Below are 18405 nucleotides of genomic sequence, written 5' to 3'. Positions count from 1 at the left end.
GCTGCCATCTATGAACAAGTTTGGGAACAAATCAAATTATTTTATTAAATATTTTGATTTGTGTTTTTTAAAGTAGTCACACTACTATATATAAATTAAAAACTGTAATAGATGTCATATATTAAAGAAAAAGTGACGAAGCCCTCCAGTGGTGAAGGCCGGATTCGAACCGGCGTCTTTAGCTATCGCGGCTAACGCCATGAACCCCTAGGCCACCCCGCCACGGCGGTGCCCGTCCGAATTTCTCGACTATATGCCATCTTAGTAAGACTAGGCGTCTTTGACCAGCTCTAAGGGCAAGCAGTGCGCGCTTGCACCTCCTAAACGAACTCCTTACGGATTTACGTTGTAGCGAGAGAGACTGGTGCTGCCATCTATGAACAAGTTTGGGAACAAATCAAATTATTTTATTAAATATTTTGATTTGTGTTTTTTAAAGTAGTCACACTACTATATATAAATTAAAAACTGTAATAGATGTCATATATTAAAGAAAAAGTGACGAAGCCCTCCAGTGGTGAAGGCCGGATTCGAACCGGCGTCTTTAGCTATCGCGGCTAACGCCATGAACCCCTAGGCCACCCCGCCACGGCGGTGCCCGTCCGAATTTCTCGACTATATGCCATCTTAGTAAGACTAGGCGTCTTTGACCAGCTCTAAGGGCAAGCAGTGCGCGCTTGCACCTCCTAAACGAACTCCTTACGGATTTACGTTGTAGCGAGAGAGACTGGTGCTGCCATCTATGAACAAGTTTGGGAACAAATCAAATTATTTTATTAAATATTTTGATTTGTGTTTTTTAAAGTAGTCACACTACTATATATAAATTAAAAACTGTAATAGATGTCATATATTAAAGAAAAAGTGACGAAGCCCTCCAGTGGTGAAGGCCGGATTCGAACCGGCGTCTTTAGCTATCGCGGCTAACGCCATGAACCCCTAGGCCACCCCGCCACGGCGGTGCCCGTCCGAATTTCTCGACTATATGCCATCTTAGTAAGACTAGGCGTCTTTGACCAGCTCTAAGGGCAAGCAGTGCGCGACGCCTAGTCTTACTAAGATGGCATATAGTCGAGAAATTCGGACGGGCACCGCCGTGGCGGGGTGGCCTAGGGGTTCATGGCGTTAGCCGCGATAGCTAAAGACGCCGGTTCGAATCCGGCCTTCACCACTGGAGGGCTTCGTCACTTTTTCTTTAATATATGACATCTATGCCAGTTTTTAATTTATATATAGTAGTGTGACTACTTTAAAAAACACAAATCAAAATATTTAATAAAATAATTTGATTTGTTCCCAAACTTGTTCATAGATGGCAGCACCAGTCTCTCTCGCTACAACGTAAATCCGTAAGGAGTTCGTTTAGGAGGTGCAAGCGCGCACTGCTTGCCCTTAGAGCTGGTCAAAGACGCCTAGTCTTACTAAGATGGCATATAGTCGAGAAATTCGGACGGGCACCGCCGTGGCGGGGTGGCCTAGGGGTTCATGGCGTTAGCCGCGATAGCTAAAGACGCCGGTTCGAATCCGGCCTTCACCACTGGAGGGCTTCGTCACTTTTTCTTTAATATATGACATCTATTACAGTTTTTAATTTATATATAGTAGTGTGACTACTTTAAAAAACACAAATCAAAATATTTAATAAAATAATTTGATTTGTTCCCAAACTTGTTCATAGATGGCAGCACCAGTCTCTCTCGCTACAACGTAAATCCGTAAGGAGTTCGTTTAGGAGGTGCAAGCGCGCACTGCTTGCCCTTAGAGCTGGTCAAAGACGCCTAGTCTTACTAAGATGGCATATAGTCGAGAAATTCGGACGGGCACCGCCGTGGCGGGGTGGCCTAGGGGTTCATGGCGTTAGCCGCGATAGCTAAAGACGCCGGTTCGAATCCGGCCTTCACCACTGGAGGGCTTCGTCACTTTTTCTTTAATATATGACATCTATTACAGTTTTTAACAAATACTAAAAACAATAAATATTTAAGTGGGGCTCCCATACAACAGACGTGATTTTTTTGCTCTTTTTTGCGTAATGGTGTGGAACTCCGACTCGCACTTGGCCGGTTTTTTTAGTCCGATCGTGTTGGTAAAAAGCCCGCCGCCATCTTGAACTTTAACATTTTTACAATAGGGGATATTACTGCAATGTTCTGCCACCAGAGTGCAGCACTAGCCTTTTTATTAAACCATAGAGTAACTTATACATACTGTACCTTTAACAGGTTTTTGACAAGTTTTCAGAGATAATGAAATATGACATTGATGCATCAAGGCGGTTTGTTTACAGAGGACCTACCGGGAAACGAGAATCCGAAATTTCGCTATCTGCCTCTTTATCGCTCGAACATGCAAGTGACAGAGATGTTAGATAACGAAATTTCGATTTTCTTGTTACGCGATTGACCCTCAGATTGTGGTAGTGGCGACCCCTGCGCAAGTTCGCGGAATATTCCCTATTCTTACATTAATTTGGGATCAAGGACGTTAGTTAGCTGTTTGTCTCGTAATATAGTTTCTGTAAATATGTAGTAAGAACCAAGTTTAATGTTAGGCGTAACAGATGGGTTGTATTTATAATGTAATATAATACTTTTTTTTAATTTACATGTCAAACAATTGTATTATACGTTTATTTAACAATTAAGATCTGTTAAAATTAGGCTATGGTATTGGTATTGCAATTTGAGCTATATGGCTTTATCAGTAAGGTCACGATTTGGTTGTATTACTTTGTCACAAATTGATCACACAATATTTTGTGAAATCATAGACAATACAAGGAGTGATAGAGCAGTGCACATTGTGTAAGTGTAAATTTAACAGCTTAAGTAAATGGCGTTGTACGGTCCCGTATTTAAATGCGGTAACCAACTTCTCAAACTGATTAAAGTCGAAAATCCAGTCATCACAATTACGTATGCAAAACTCCTCCTTTCGGGCATTCTCGTCTCCGTTCGGCTCAGCATTGCTCCGAGCAATTATTAGGGTTGGCACAACTCGACGTCCCTTTGCGTGCACGACCACAGATAAGATAATGACTTGAATACTGACAACCCTAAATAGGCGAAAGGGATAGTGCCATATTAGAAAGGGACAGCACGATTCGTCCCTGAACCGCTGTCAAACTTCGGTACTATTATTTCTTCTTCTTCTTCTTTTAAAATTATGGCTTCAGCCCAGTGGGACTATTTCGCCAGTATCAAGGTATTAAGAGGTTTAAAAACGACAAAAATTGTACGGTTGTACAAGACAGTGTACGGTGATTTGTTAGCTCTTGTAAATCGATAGCTAGACTTTACAAGAAGCACGTGGACTACCGGCCGTTGACTCCAAGATGGTGGTTAAACGCGCTTCAAAATTAATTCTCCATTCACTGCACACTACCACATTAGTTTACTGTATAATAAGCTATCGATATTACACTTTAAACAATATTAATGAGCAAAAAACAAAGTAATTAATCACGATGCTAACTATCAAGATGGCGCTCGAACCGGAAGTCGTTGAAATGGGTACTATTATTTATTCTGTGGCAATCTAATTTAGTTGTCAAATTGGCAGCTAATTAATATTATGTAGGTACTACTTTGAGCTTCTTAGTTCTTGATATGTTTCACTATGTTAAAAATATTTTTGTTAATAAAAGAAACTGAGAGAAATTTTATATACCTATATATATGTATTTCAAATAAACGTTGCCTTTGGTTAAATACAAGTTTATTTATAAAGTGATATAAATGTAAAGTATTCATAGTTATTATTAAACATTATTTAAACGGTATTTTGTTAGTTTACCTATATACATGCAACCTTTTGATCGTCGGGACTATTTTACATAACGCATAATATTAATCTTCGTATGTATTGGTATGTATAAGCACTGATCAATGTGAACGAATTTAAACCTTTTGTATTAAACAATGGATCAAACAGATGGGACTTCCGGTTCGAGCGCCATCTTGATAGTTAGCATCGTGATTAATTACTTTGTTTTTTGCTCATTAATATTGTTTAAAGTGTAATATCGATAGCTTATTATACAGTAAACTAATGTGGTAGGTAGTGTGCAGTAAATGGAGAATTAATTTTGAAGCGCGTTAACCACCATCTTGGAGTCAACGGCTGGTAGTCCACGTGCTTCTTGTAAAGTCTAGCTATCGATTTACAAGAGCTAACAAATCACCGTACACTGTCTTGTACAACCGTACAATTTTTGTCGTTTTTAAACCTCTTAATACCTTGACACTTGCGAAATAGTCCCACTGGGCTGAAGCCATAATTTTAAAAGAAGAAGAAGAAGGATCAAACAGATCAGTGCTTAGACACTACGAAACGGTTAAACTTTATCAGAATGCATCGACCCTTTGAACGTCGCGCCTATCGTGCGCGGCGCGTGATCGTGCCCCTGGTCTGAATGCGCGAAGGTTGATATTGGATTGTCGCCGTGCGCGTCATTTGACGTCTTTAGCGGACAAAGGGTTCATTTGTGACGTTCTCAATCAAAAGGTACCACATTGTCGCTTGTCATAACAATGCTGATACGTTATTTGTATAAAGATAAATTTCGTCTTTATGGTAAACGGCAAAGTGGTGCCTTTTGTTTGAGAACGCCACATTTTATAGTGTAATCTTTGCCGTCTATAACTGACTGGCGGCGTTAAACCTGTTGATGTTAAAGGGCGTGAAATAAAGTAAAATTAATTGATGACTAAACTTTATTTATACCAAAATAAACAGTTGTAACACATACATTGAGCACTGTGCTTTAAACGTCTATTCTAAACAAAAAACAAATACTCTATGGCCTTATTTGGCGCCAAAATGTGTTACATATATATCTTCTACTTTATCAATTCTATAATCAAATTGATTTTTAATACGTAACTATAGTGGAGTAATAAAATGCTTACAACTACATTTGTACAATGTTAAATCATTTTTTTAATAAAAAAAACATGGCTGAATGTCAACCGGCAGAAGTCTTGGTAAAGATGTCCGATTGACAGAATGCATACTTGTATTGAATCTATGGTAGATATACTTTTTTAATAAGTTAAAGGCATAGATATTATGTGCCAAGCACTTTCTAATTCTTACAACTACAATGTTTGTACACAAGTTTAAATTAAATGAATTATAAAAAAAAAGACTAAAATGTCAGTTGGCGCAGTTATTATTCTGAGGTTGGCGCGAAATGGTTAAAATGGCCGACTGACAGGAACAAGTTGTTCTGAATCTATGGTACGCATTACTAATTTTAATAGAATATTTGTACAATTATTCTAAATTAAAAAATATGGCCGAATTTTAGCCGATTGACTGTTAAACGCGATTTCTTTAAAAATTCTATATATTAAACAGAATATTTGTATGATTTTAAATAAAAAACATGGCTGAATGTCCGTTGCCGCGAAAATTTTAAAATGGCCGACTGACAGTAATCATTTCTCTATGGTATCACTATTTTTTTAATAGATTGGTTAGAAGGCAAAGGCTTAGATATCCATGCCTAGCAGTCTCTTGTCGAACAAGAACTCGCCGAGGGCCAAATGACGGTCCATCATTGAGCGTGGTGGCCCTTACAAGAGAATATTTGTACAATGATTCTTAAAACACAAAATGCCGCGAAAAATTCAAAATGGCCGACTGCCATGTGACGTTTATCTATAGTAACACTATTTAGGCTTAGATTTAGATGTCCATGCCGATAAGTTTCTTGTCGAACATGAATTCGCCGAGGGCAGAGTGGCGGTCCATCATTTTCTTGAGGGTGGTGGCCTTGCCGGCCAGGTCGCGCTGGCCCTTGTATTGCTCCTCCAGGAACTCGCCGGTCAGGTAGTCGACCAGCTGCAAGGAAAAGCGTTTGTTTAAATAACTATTAAATTAAAAAAAATGTGTTCATGTCCGTGTCCGTAATCCTCATCCTTATTTTCATTGTAGGGTATGTGACGGCAAAAATCGGACACTTACATATTTCGCAATAGTATGCTATGTGACGGCAAAATCTTACACTTTTTTCCCCTAGCTCTCATCCGCCAACCGATAGGGAACTTCTTTCCAAAAACCCCTACGCTATATGCCAATGAAACCATAAGAAACGCCAATGGCATGGCATGGAATGAAAATCAAATGTCACCGTACCCTTCGCGTTTGAAAAATACTAGCAATAGCTGGTCTATCACCACTGACAGGACTATTGTAGCCAATAAGCCTGACATCGTGATGATAGATCGAACGCAACGCCGGGCCGTGCTCGTCGACATCACCATCCCCCATGATGAGAATCTCTTGAAGGCCGAGAAGGACAAGTCCAGCAAGTACCTAGACTTGGATCACGAGATAACCGCCATGTGGGATGTTGACTCGACGATTGTTCCTATAGTCGTGTCAGCGAACGGTCTTATAGCGAAGAGTCTCGACCAACACCTAAAAGACTCTCGCTGGGTGGTTAGATCAAGGGTCAGATGCAGAAGGCGGTAATTTTGGACACGGCGCGGATAGTACGTCGGTTCCTCACTCTGCGGCCCTGAGCTGGTACTTTAGGTTCATGGTATGGTAAGGGGTACTTACGTGGTAGTCGTTGAATTCTGGGTCATCCTCGCAGGCTGAAATGACGGTGCGGATGCTCTTGGTGACCTCGTTCTCCATCATCAGGGCCTGTTCCAGGGCGTCTACGCCAGCCTCCCAGGTCTTGCTCTCCGGGGGCTAGAAAAAAAAGAATAAGTCAGTTTTTCTCTTCTACCGACTGCTGTTGTTCAAGGTAACACAAGTTAGCCTAACTTATTTACTAACTAAAGCACTTCCGGAGGCGTAACTAGGGGGGGGGGCAGAGGGGGCAAGTGCCCCGGGCGCCATCCAAGGGGGGGCGCCAAAATGCAGCATCAGGAAAACTTTTGTCAGTCGTCAGGGGGCGCAAATTTGGTGACTGCCCCGGGCGCCATATCCTCTAGCTACGCCCTGAGCACTTCTAGCCTAACTTAGGTTATCTTAGATATGAAGTGCTATAACTAGAACAAAGTATCGACTACGATGAGCTTCAGCGCGCGCTCACGCTCCTCGGAGGCCGGCAATAACTTAGCGAAAGACCATCCCGATCGGTCATATCCCCCCTATCCCCTTGTCTCCATACTCTCCATAGTTATACTTCCTCAAGCTGTTAGTAATGCAGTCTACTTGATTGTAACAACTCACCCTGATCTTGATGAGAGAGGATACATCATGGGTGAGCTCTCCTCGCATGAGCAGGTAGTCAATGAGTTTGAGCGCGTGTTCACGCTCCTCGGAGGCCGCGTCGAAGAACAGTTTGGCGAAGCCTGGCCTGTTCACCTGTGGACGACAATATAAAATTAGATAGGTATAGTACATGCTGTGAGTTTGCGCCTGGTGTAATGTAATAACTTTTCACAAGTTGGTGTATGATTAAACCCAGGTAGCAAAATGACGTCAGCGACGTCATAATGACGTAATAATGCCGTCATTATGACGTCGCCGACGTCATTTTACGTCATTTTGCTACCTGGGAATAATCCATCTGTTACCAGATAAGTCTAATTGTACGTTAAAAAGTCCGTTTAAGCAAAGATAGATATAACTCCGTAATAGATGGATACAGTCTAAGGAAAAAACGTGCCTCGAAAATCACGAAAATTTGATTCTCGATCAGATGGCGCCACTAGTTTTGGCCTACTCTCGTATAGGGGGCGTTGACTGTTTCGTTTGTTATTTATAATTTTAACGCATACCAGTGAAAGAACATGGGTCAAAATAATTAATGCAAATAAAAAAATCATTTATCCATATTTAAATACATTTTATCGTATTTTTATAAATATTTATTTTTAGTTTTAAAGTGTGTCGACAGATGGCAGTGAATTTACTGGGGTTACAAAATTTACTATGACAGTACCGCTCTAGTATAAGTTACTCTATGGTTTAAGGTAGATAGACGAGCAATGGCGTTTTCCAGCTGATCAAAAGCTCTAAATTACAACTAAGCATCTTGAGCATCGCCGTCGAGTCGCTTGCCTATCGGTGTTCTATCGGATACATTTCGGGGAGTGCGCACAGGAACTGCACGACCTGATCCCACCTTCCCCTTTCCATCATCGGACATCCAGGCGCGGGGAGCGTATGCACCCGTTCGTGGTCCACATTCCATTCGTTCGGACGAAACGTTTTGCCTCCTCCTTTTTGCTACGGACGGCTAAGGAATGGAATGCGCTCCCGCCATCTGTATTCCCTGATCAATATGACCTCGGTCTCTTTAAAACAAGAGTGAATAGGCTGTTACTGAACCGGTGAGCTCCATCTTAGGCCCTGTCTTCACTTTCCATCAGGTGTGACTAGGGCCAATCGCCGATCAGTTTATAATAAAAAAAAAAAAAGCAAGCTTTAGCCCCCAAAAGCATTTGAATTCCTTAATGAAAATTTTCAGGTATGTACCTAAACGTAGGGTAGGTTTCCTGCACCTCCCTGAATTCACCATGCACTGCACTTGTAAAATACTGCAAAATATTGTAGAGTACTGCAGTGAAGCGCCCATGGCGAGGTACTGCAATAAAGCGCGGTCCTGGATTTGGTGACGCATAACGGGCACGAGCAAAGCTCACCCCACCATGAAGCCTTAAGGACAATAAACTACTCACCCCATCTCTAGAGAAGTGGGCTCCCATGGCAAGATATTGCAATGAAGCGCGAACTTCCATTTGGATCTGGCGACGCATGGCCGATCGGCAAGTACCGTGTATGGTGATCCATTCCTTGGGCACGTTCACTGGCGCCACGGAGCCTGGAAGATAGGAAACCGTTAATAATACAGAATACTTATACAGAGATGTCTATTCTCTTTTGCCAGATAGGCAGTATATTAAAAATGTCCACAATTTTGATGCAAGAGAGTATCTTCCTCTTTTCCCAAAATCCTAAAATGGTCCCGCCGGAAGATCAGCGCTGACCTTCGGGTCAGCATTATGCTGAGGCGAGACCATTTCGTGGTAAACTTCAACTCCTACCTATTTTATAAGTTCCTATAGCTTTAGTTATACTTTTGTATGTAATTTTAATTTTAAGTTTATCACGAATAAAACATTTGATTGATTGATTGATTGATTAAAAGGGACTTATGTTTTAAATGGTATTTTCACATCACCTATTCGAAAAAGGGCTTCTTCCCCGCTAGGAGGGATCAAAGTGGCACTTTTCTTCTCTGCTAGAAAGGATCAAAGTGGCACTTTTCTTCCCTGCTAGGAGGGATCAAAGTGGCACTTTTCTTCAGTGCTGGGAGGGATCAAAAGAGGCACTTTTCTGTTCTAGCACAGGATTTTTTTCTTCTTTGCATAGTACTATTTTTTTGGTTAAATAATATTTTGGAACATAACAATTTCCTCATAGGTAATGTGAATAGCAGTATGTGCCACATGGTAGCAAAATTATTTCCACCTTGGGCGTTCACTCTCTCTCAGGATTATATATTAGAATCCCTCGCTACGCTCAGGATTCCATTATAGAATCCTTCGCTTCGTTCAGAATTCAATGTACGCCCTCGCCATAAATATGTTATTTTACTCCCTTGTGACACAATCTACTATTCTTTGACTAAGATTATATGATTGCTGGTGAGAATAACTTTAAATTACAAATTGCGCCGTGACGCAAGGTATTGACACCGATTTCTTTGGAGTACTGCCATAATTGATGTATTTCGGGAATGTATACTATCAAAGATAGATATAACTCCGTAATAGATGGATACAGTCTAACGAAAAAACGTGCCTCGAAAATCAAGAAAATTTGATTCTCGTTCAGAGGGCGCCACTAGTTTTGGCCTACACTCGTATAGAGGGCGTTGACTGTTTCGTTTGTTATTTATAATTTTAACGCATACCAGTGAAAGAACATGGGTCAAAATTATATAAAAATAATTAATGCAAACAATAGAATCATTTATCCATATTTAAATACATTTTATCGTATTTTTATAAATATTTATTTTTAGTTTTAAAGTGTGTCGACAGATGGCAGTGAATTTACTGGGGTTACAAAATTTACTATGACAGTACCGCTCTAGTATAAGTTACTCTATGATACTATATATGTATGTAATTACTCTCTTTTGCATGTAAACAATAATACATGAGTGCATTGTTGTAACAGTATTCAAGTTTTTCAGGACTGTGCGAACTGAGAAAAATCTAGTAATATTGTAAAAAGAAGAAGTAAGTAGCAATTAGTGGTGGTTTTGTGTACGTATGATAGTAGGGATCCAGGGATGTTGCCTGTATTGAAAATAAATTATTTCACACCATGCACGAATTAAAACACGAAAAATATTAGAAAACCCTAGACCGCAGTTATTTTAAGACATAACTAATTTCTATTTAATAAATCCGAATGAACTATAAAGAGTAGGTAACTTGACCGTGACGTCATTGTTCTGTTTTTCATATAAATTCCATGGTTGATAGTGGCTAATCGTTTCGACAGTTCAAAAACCGGCCAAGTGCGAGTCGGACTCGCGCACCGAGGGTTCCGTACTTTTTAGTATTTGTTGTTATAGTGGCAACAGGAATACATCATCTGTGAAAATTTCAACTGTCTAGCTATCACGGTTCATGAGATACAGCCTGGTGACAGACATACAGACGGACAGCGGAGTCTTAGTAATAGGGTCCCGTTTTTACCATTTGTGTACGGAACCCTAAAAACTGATTTGACTAGTCAACTACCCTATTGAGTCTAAAGTTTTTGCAATGAATGCGGAAGGAAGCTTTAAAAGGAAGTTTAAGATGACCTTGCTTATTACCTACTACGGAAAGATTTTAAATTAAGTACCTAGATTAAGAGAGAAGAGCTAAGCTATGAGTGTAACTTGTATACCTTGCATCTCAAAGATAATTTTAATTTAAAAAACAGAGCTCGCTACGATATACAGACTTGTTGGCTGTGACGTGTGAAAGCCTCGCATTTGTCCCTTAACCTGTCAATGTCAATGCTGTGCAGCCTTGTAAATTTAATTTAAAGGCCACGCGCTTGTGACTCCAATAGAGTTGCACGCGTCCATAGCCTGCGGGGGCCGCTTATCATCAGCCTCTTTGGTAACGTCATAATAATCTTGGTATAAAAAATGTCAACATCTTTATTTATAAAGTAATAGGCTCAATTAGGCATATTATTATCTTCCATATTTGGTCTAAATGAATATAAATAGGTGTAATTAATAGCTACGTGCGTACAAGCAAGTACAAGTATGTATTTATACTATTTATCGACAACGACAAGGCGAAGGGGTCAACAGGTCAACGAATTCAATCAAAGATGGCTGCCGCGCGCGCTCAATTGGCAAAATGGCGGGTATTGTCTCTTCCGGAAGTGAAGATAAGGTTATAATAAGATGATCTCATTGGTAAGGATTATTAGGAACCTCTGATTCGCAAAACCGGTTGTGTAGAGGAACTATAAGAACTCTTAGTCGGTGTGAGTTCTCTTGCCCATAGCATTGAGGACGCTTTTAAGATGCATATATATATGTTACCATAGAGTAACTTATACTAGAGCGGTACTGTCATAGTAAATTTTGTAACCCCAGTAAATTCACTGCCATCTGTCGACACACTTTAAAACTAAAAATAAATATTTATAAAAATACGATAAAATGTATTTAAATATGGATAAATGATTTTTTTATTTGCATTAATTATTTTTATATGATTTTGACCCATGTTCTTTCACTGATATGCGTTAAAATTATAAATAACAAACGAAACCGTCAACGCCCTCTAAACGAGAGTAGGCCAAAACCAGTGGCGCCATCTGATCGAGAATCAAATTTTCTTGATTTTCGAGGCACGTTTTTTTCCTTAGACTGTATCCATCTATTACGGAGTTATATCTTTGATGTTACCTATTATAAATCTGCCAATCACAAGCGATGACACAATCAATTATCAACTTATTGTGAATTCGTACTCGTCAGTAACTAGACCGGGAATGACTTGCATCAAATAAATCATTATTGCAAATACTTACAACATTGTATCATTGTATTCACACAAATAAAACTGTCATAACTTTTATTTTATCTTCAATTGATTGACTGATTGTCTTTGTTTAAAGATTACTGAAGATAGGAGTAAGCATGAGCAAAGAGAATTAAGTAGACATATAGTGCTCATTCCATACATCAGTTTTGTTACCAAAAAGACTATTATTTTCGTAGTCGACATCTAGTGTCAAGTAGCGGAATTAACAGTACTGCTACTCGACACTAGATGTCACTTGTGTCGCGACCCACGAAAAGTGTATTGCTCAACAGTTTACAACTAGAGTTCCGGTTATAATATTAGCTGAAAATCGTTGAGCATTAGACTTTCCGTTCGTCGCGAGATCTATTGTCGAGTAGCAGTACTGATAATTCCACTACTTAACGCTAGATGTCGCCTACGAAAATAATAGTCGTTTTGGTAACAATACTGATGTATGGAGTGAGCACACTTTGTCTACTTAATTTTCTTTGGTATGAGTCATGCTTAGCTAACTAACCAAGCTAACTGCATGCCATTCACAATGACAAAGTGTGGCAATGTCATCATTAATGACAAATCTCTATGAAAAACATGACGTTTATAAGACCTCACTTTGTCCTATTAAAGTCGGTGCAAATACTGCAAAGTGCAAAGTTAGCTTATTATACGAAGTTCGTATTACGAACTCTATAGAGAGCGTACATGAACTATAGGGGGCAGCACAGGAGCCGTCAGATTGGCGCGAGGCGTAAATGTGAAGTTTATGCTTATGATGTAGCCCGCAAGATGGCACCTCCTACTATGCACAAGGAAACGTACGAACGGTAGATGGCAGCACTTGCTTTGTCTGTTTCCGATTCAGGCCACAAGATGGCAGACCCTATAACGCGCACGGCCCCTATATAATGTGTACGCACGCATAATATGTCGTTATTATGTAATGAACAGGCCTGGTAAAATCCCCAAGATCTTGGTTTTCCTTAAAACCGTATTAATATGCTACTTGAAGGCGTGTTTGACTAATGTTTAATAGTTTACCTATTTAGGTAACTAGGCGTTGCGTGAACTAGGTCATCATTTTATCACATAAACACAATTAGGAAAACGTGACTAATTATTGGACTTTTGACCAGGGGCGTAGCTAGAGGATATGGCGCCCGGGGCAGTCACCAAATTTGCGCCATTTTTGACGACTGACAAAAGTTTCCCTGCTGCTGCCTTTTGCCCATTTTGGCGCCCCCCGTGGATGGCGCCCGGGGCACTTGCCCCCCCCCCCCCCCCCTAGTTACGCCACTGCTTTTGACCCTTAGGGCATTCGTAAGTAAAAACAAAGGATATTCGTACGAATCGTGCGTATTTTAAACGTCAAGATTCTATGAAATTATGACGTTTAAGTACCTAACACATGCGCAGCCTAGGCTATCAAAATCGCTGCCAACTTAGCTTGATCTAACTATATGCCAAGTGTGTTCACTGCAATGTGATTTTATTTGTATGCCCTTATGATAAACTAGTTTTTGCCCGCGACTTCGTCTGCGTGGACTTAGTAACCGCAGCTAGAGCGCCTGTACTTAGTGTACTGGCAATCATTCAATTTGAGCATTACACAAATTATCAGGCAATTTATTATTTATCTCATCCGACATAAAAACTATCCTATGTCCTTCCCCGGGACTCAAACTATCTATATGCCAAATTTCAACTAAATCGGTTCAGCGGTTTAAGCGTAAAGAGGTAACACACAGACAGACAAACTTTCGCATTTATAATATTAAAGTAAAAGTATGGATAAAGATATTTTGATGTAGCATATCTGTATGACAGGGAACTTCTTACGGGTTAAAGAAGTGGATATGTTTGCTGTTGTTTAGAAATACTTTTCTATAAAATAATCTAAACTAAATACCTAATGTATGTACGTCATTGACTACATAGTTGCGGATAACCCTACATGCACTTGAGAGTTAAGAGTTATTATCTATTTACATCTGTCATCTCAAGATACAGAGTGTCAGTCACGTACTGGTTAATAGCCTCACGTACTGATATGATTAGATTTAGACGTGGCAATGAGACACGTGTTGCTATGGTGGCTACCGATTCTAACCGAATGAGTCGATGCGAAATTTAAGACATATGCACCACATCTATAAATAAATATAAATATTTGGACACAATAGGTACTTAACCAAAGAGTCGCACTTGGGGGGCGTTTAAATATTACGTAACGCAATATTTGAAGATCCCCCCCCCCCCGATTGCTTTGTCATTTAATGTACTGACAAACGCTTATCAGGACCGAAATAGGTCCCAGTTGTTTACTGCGTATATGAACAATTTGCAATAAAACACTTTGTACAATATGGTATTTGACTTAGTAGTCGTTTTGACAGTTTGACTAGTGTCAAACCGTCAAAACGATTTGCTACTATGGAATGTATATACTAAACACTATAACATGTGACGTCACGATCAAATAACCTACTCTTTATAGCAAAAGCTAGTTAGAGATAATAGTACTTAGTACTTCTTAGCTGACCATATGAAGGAATAATTATATTACTTTAAAATATATATATATATTACTAGTATGTAGGTATTTAGCATGTGTTCAACCATAGCTTAAAAACTACTGCGTCGATATTGGTAAATGAGATGTCAATCAACACACAATTAATTAATTTATTTTTCTAACATAGACAACATTTTCAACGCTTTGACAGACGAGACATTTTTATGGATAAAAACAGTAGTTTAAAACTTTTTTTTAATGTTTTACTTGTTTATCTATCTTAATCCTGTTTAACAATTATGACCCACTAACATATAAATACCTATAATTCTGTGATAATAAATGTATGAAACCAATACCATATATAAGGCAATACAGATTATGTTTATCAGTATGTTTACTCTCTACTAATCATGTTTAATTGCTGTTGTGATTCAAAAGTACGTGATAACAATATTTATTTTATGTTTCCGACTATCATGTACTGTTGTACTGTCTACACTCATGGACAAATTAAAGACGTACGCAAAAAAAAAGTTTAAATGCTAACTTTTTTTTTATATACTACGTCGGTGGCAAACAAGCATACGGCCCGCCTGATGTTAAGCAGTCTCCGTAGCCTATGTACGCCTGCAACTCCAGAGGAGTTGCATGCGCGTTGCCGACCCTAACACACCTCTCCCTCGAGCTCTGGCAACCTTACTCATCGGCAGGAACACAACACTATTAGTAGGGTCTAGTGTTATTTGGCTGCGGTTTTCTGTAAGGGGGAGGTACCTCCCCAGTAAGGCTCTGCTCTAGATCTGGAATGACATCCGCTGTCCTGTGCCCTACCACACAAAGCGAGATGTCATTCACAGTGCCCATACCTCTCTTTTGGACGTAGTTTAAGGGCATACCCGGGTCCAACTTTGAAATTAAAGCCTGACCAGTAAAAAAAATTAGTTCCAGTGAAATTCCGCAACATGGCGCGTGATCATATTCCTGGTCAGGCTTTACTTTAGGTTCTGTAATCCAGTAATGGGGTTGGCAACTGTCAAAGGTGGCGCCATCATAGCTTGCCCGTTTTTCTACGAGATTTGGCTTAAGGGCTGGCATCCAGGGCATAATTTAGTGGAGGTTATACCGTGCTTGCAGTTGCAGGCAGTTTTAGTTTTGCCAGTAGCCGCTGGCGCTAGCAGCTTGCAAGCTGGTTTTTGACAGATGGTATGGTCGCATTCATAATTATTAATTGTCTATGGATTTGTTTGTTTGTTTCTTGAATGTTTTTCTTGTATACTTGTTTTTTTATTTTTGTTTGTGCTCTTCATGTATTTCTTTTTTGGTTTGGTTAATATGTTTGTATATAATTAGGTATTCTTTGTGTGTATCTTTGTAATGTTTTAATATGTATCTTTGTGTGTTATCTGTCGTGGCATCACCGAATGGGCCCTACGGCCAGCGCTGGCTTTATAGCTAGCATTATGCTGAGTTGGGTCCATTTCGTGATGCACACTTGATGATCTCTTCTTTTCTTGTCTGTACATGTTCGTACTTGTGTTGTGATCGTCACGAATAAATGTCTTTTATCTTTATCATAAAAATTCATTAAAATACACAAAAATTTGACACAGTTCTAGGGGTTGACAAGGCAAGCTATGCTGGTGCCATCTGCTAAATTCTTCGACCGGCCAACTCCATTAAAACTTTATTTTTGCTTTCCTCTTTCATCCATGAGTATATAACCTTGTAAGGCCCATCATATAATTTTCCTATTTTTAATTTGAACCTTTTTATATAGTTAAATGGGATGAATTTCGTTGGTTTGAGAAAGCATTGAAAGTACTGAAACAAAATATGCGTTTTTTTATTATGTAGGAGGAAACAAGCAGACGAATCACCTGATGTTAAGAAATAACCATCACCCAAAACCAGAAGGGTTGTAAGTGCGTTGCCGGCCTTTAAGATGGGATTATGAATACGCTCTTATTTTGGTCCTAAGGTTGTATCAGTACTTTATTTGGTTTATGAAAGGTACTAATTAGATTTAAACGGAGTGTACACCCAGCTTGCTGTACATTGTAATAGAAATAGGGCTGTTGACTGGTAAATCATCATAATTACCCCGGGGTTTTGGGTGTGGAAAACAGAAACTATTTCAATATTTCTAAGGACATGAGGAATTTTGAGCTTACTACCTATTTTTAATTCATAGTGTGGTAACTGTTTAACAATAAACATACAATAAAATTTTTTAACATGCAGATACGTCTGCGAGCGATACTCCAAATTTTATATTAAAGGAAAAAATGGAAAAAGTTACACTTCTGGCAGGATTTGAACCCGCAACCTCCGCAATCCGTGCGTTGCTCTTAACCCACCACCACCCCAAAGGCGTGTATACATAAGGGAAGGAATGGAAAGATTTGCAAGGTTCTGGTAGGCTTCCGTAGCTACATTGGTTAAGAGCAACACGGATTGCGGAGGTTGCGGGTTCAAATCCTGCTGGAAGTGTAACTTTTTCCATTTTTTCCTTTAATATAAAATTTGCACTAAACATACAGTTTTAAATACACAAAATTGTTCCCACACCCAGAACCCGAGGGTATGTAAATCATCCTATTGCAGTCCAGTGTCAAATATCAACCAATCACAACTTGTTAACTGTAATTTGACCAATCAAAGCACAAAAACAAAGTTTACTAATTTGTTATGAGCATTTGATTGGTTACAAAACGTAAGACACTTCAGTTTTCAAACTGTGGAAGCAAATTGACTTTTGTACGTTGATTTTCTTATGTAGATCTTCTTACTCGGTCCCTCATTGCTGAGGATCGCGACCATGTATGCTCCGTCTCCATAGTGTGCGGTCATAAGCCACATGAGTCACGCACTGCATGTCTTATGTAGATAACAACCTTTAAACCCATCAAGTCTCTCTTATATAAAGAGGATTACAGCAGTGATATAATTGTAATAAAATAGTAATATTGTTACTTTAATCCAATTCCATCCATCCAATCCATGTTACCTCTTACCATGAAGAGGTTATATTGGTTCTATACATATTGGAAACTTGGAAAGAGCATGTAATTAATTTTGGGGTAGCAATAACAATTTGAGTGTATGATGTCATTTTGTTTTTGTGTTGCACAAAAAAAATCTAATTGTGTACCATTCTTCCTTTATTGGAAACAAAAGTTAAAGCAGGAACTGTGTATGTTGCTAATTAATGTAATAAATTGTAATTTGTATTAGAAAGACGCAGTATTATTTGGCAAATGACCTTTAAATCTTTAATCACTGCGCACAGCCAGTGTCTACCCGCTGACACAAATTAAAAACAAAGAAAATAAAAATAAAAAAACAAAGAATTTACTCACATTGGGTGGCCAAAGCCGGGGCGAAGACAGCCAGGAACGAAACGACGGCAAGCATTGCAGCCTTCATGTTTATTCTACAATAAATCACAGATACTTTGACGATAATAATTAAAATTAATCAAGAGTGTAGAGCGTATGTCCTCGCGATAGTCTGGCCTTTACACTCACTGGTGCAGAAGGCGACTTATCAAAGCGAAACCGAATGAAAAAGACAAGAATTCACCTCAATGGCTCTGATTGTACAAAAATAATGAAGTGCGCAGCGATAACTCCCTTGACAGGAGGTTTCCACTCAATGACTATGCGAGTACGCGCGACAGAGACAAAGGATGTGAGTCGCTCTTGGAACACAAAACTGGCGGAGGTTTTGTGTTCCAAGTGATTCGGTCCAATTTGTTACAAGCTAAATACTAACAATGTAGTCATTAAATATGGTGTTAATACTCTCTAATAGATCTTAAATATGTTTAACTTCGTTTTTTAAGCCTTAGATAGCTTCCATTTGGAGTAA

At 39.3% G+C, this 18405-nt stretch overlaps 1 protein-coding gene across 1 annotated transcript; it reads right to left on the bottom strand.

Moving 5' to 3' along the window:
* Positions 1-4701: 4701 nt before the first annotated feature.
* LOC134752311 (ferritin heavy chain) lies at positions 4702-18257 on the bottom strand. Its single transcript, XM_063687981.1, has 6 exons — positions 18118-18257; positions 17895-17968; positions 8646-8788; positions 7192-7326; positions 6571-6705; positions 4702-5847 (listed from the first exon to the last, which is right to left on the bottom strand). The coding sequence occupies exons 2-6, from the start codon at positions 17959-17961 to the stop codon at positions 5692-5694; spliced, it is 636 nt and encodes a 211-aa protein (XP_063544051.1). The 5' UTR covers positions 17962-17968; positions 18118-18257; the 3' UTR covers positions 4702-5691.
* Positions 18258-18405: the final 148 nt, after the last annotated feature.

Source organism: Cydia strobilella, chromosome 24, assembly GCF_947568885.1.
Source record: "Cydia strobilella chromosome 24, ilCydStro3.1, whole genome shotgun sequence".
NCBI classification, from domain to species: domain Eukaryota; kingdom Metazoa; phylum Arthropoda; class Insecta; order Lepidoptera; family Tortricidae; genus Cydia; species Cydia strobilella.
The sequence above is the reverse complement of the archived record's forward strand: the minus strand, read 5'-3'. Positions and strand labels throughout refer to the sequence as shown.

Excerpts from the sequence above, each read along its gene's own strand:
- LOC134752311 (XM_063687981.1), bottom strand. The coding sequence starts at position 17,961 with ATGAAGGCTGCAATGCTTGCCGTCGTTTCGTTCCTGGCTGTCTTCGCC. Across the intron at positions 8,789-17,894 it reads CCCGGCTTTGGCCACCCAAT|GCTCCGTGGCGCCAGTGAAC; the intron begins GTGAGTAAATTC and ends CCTATCTTCCAG. Across the intron at positions 7,327-8,645 it reads CCCACTTCTCTAGAGATGGG|GTGAACAGGCCAGGCTTCGC; the intron begins GTGAGTAGTTTA and ends TGTCGTCCACAG.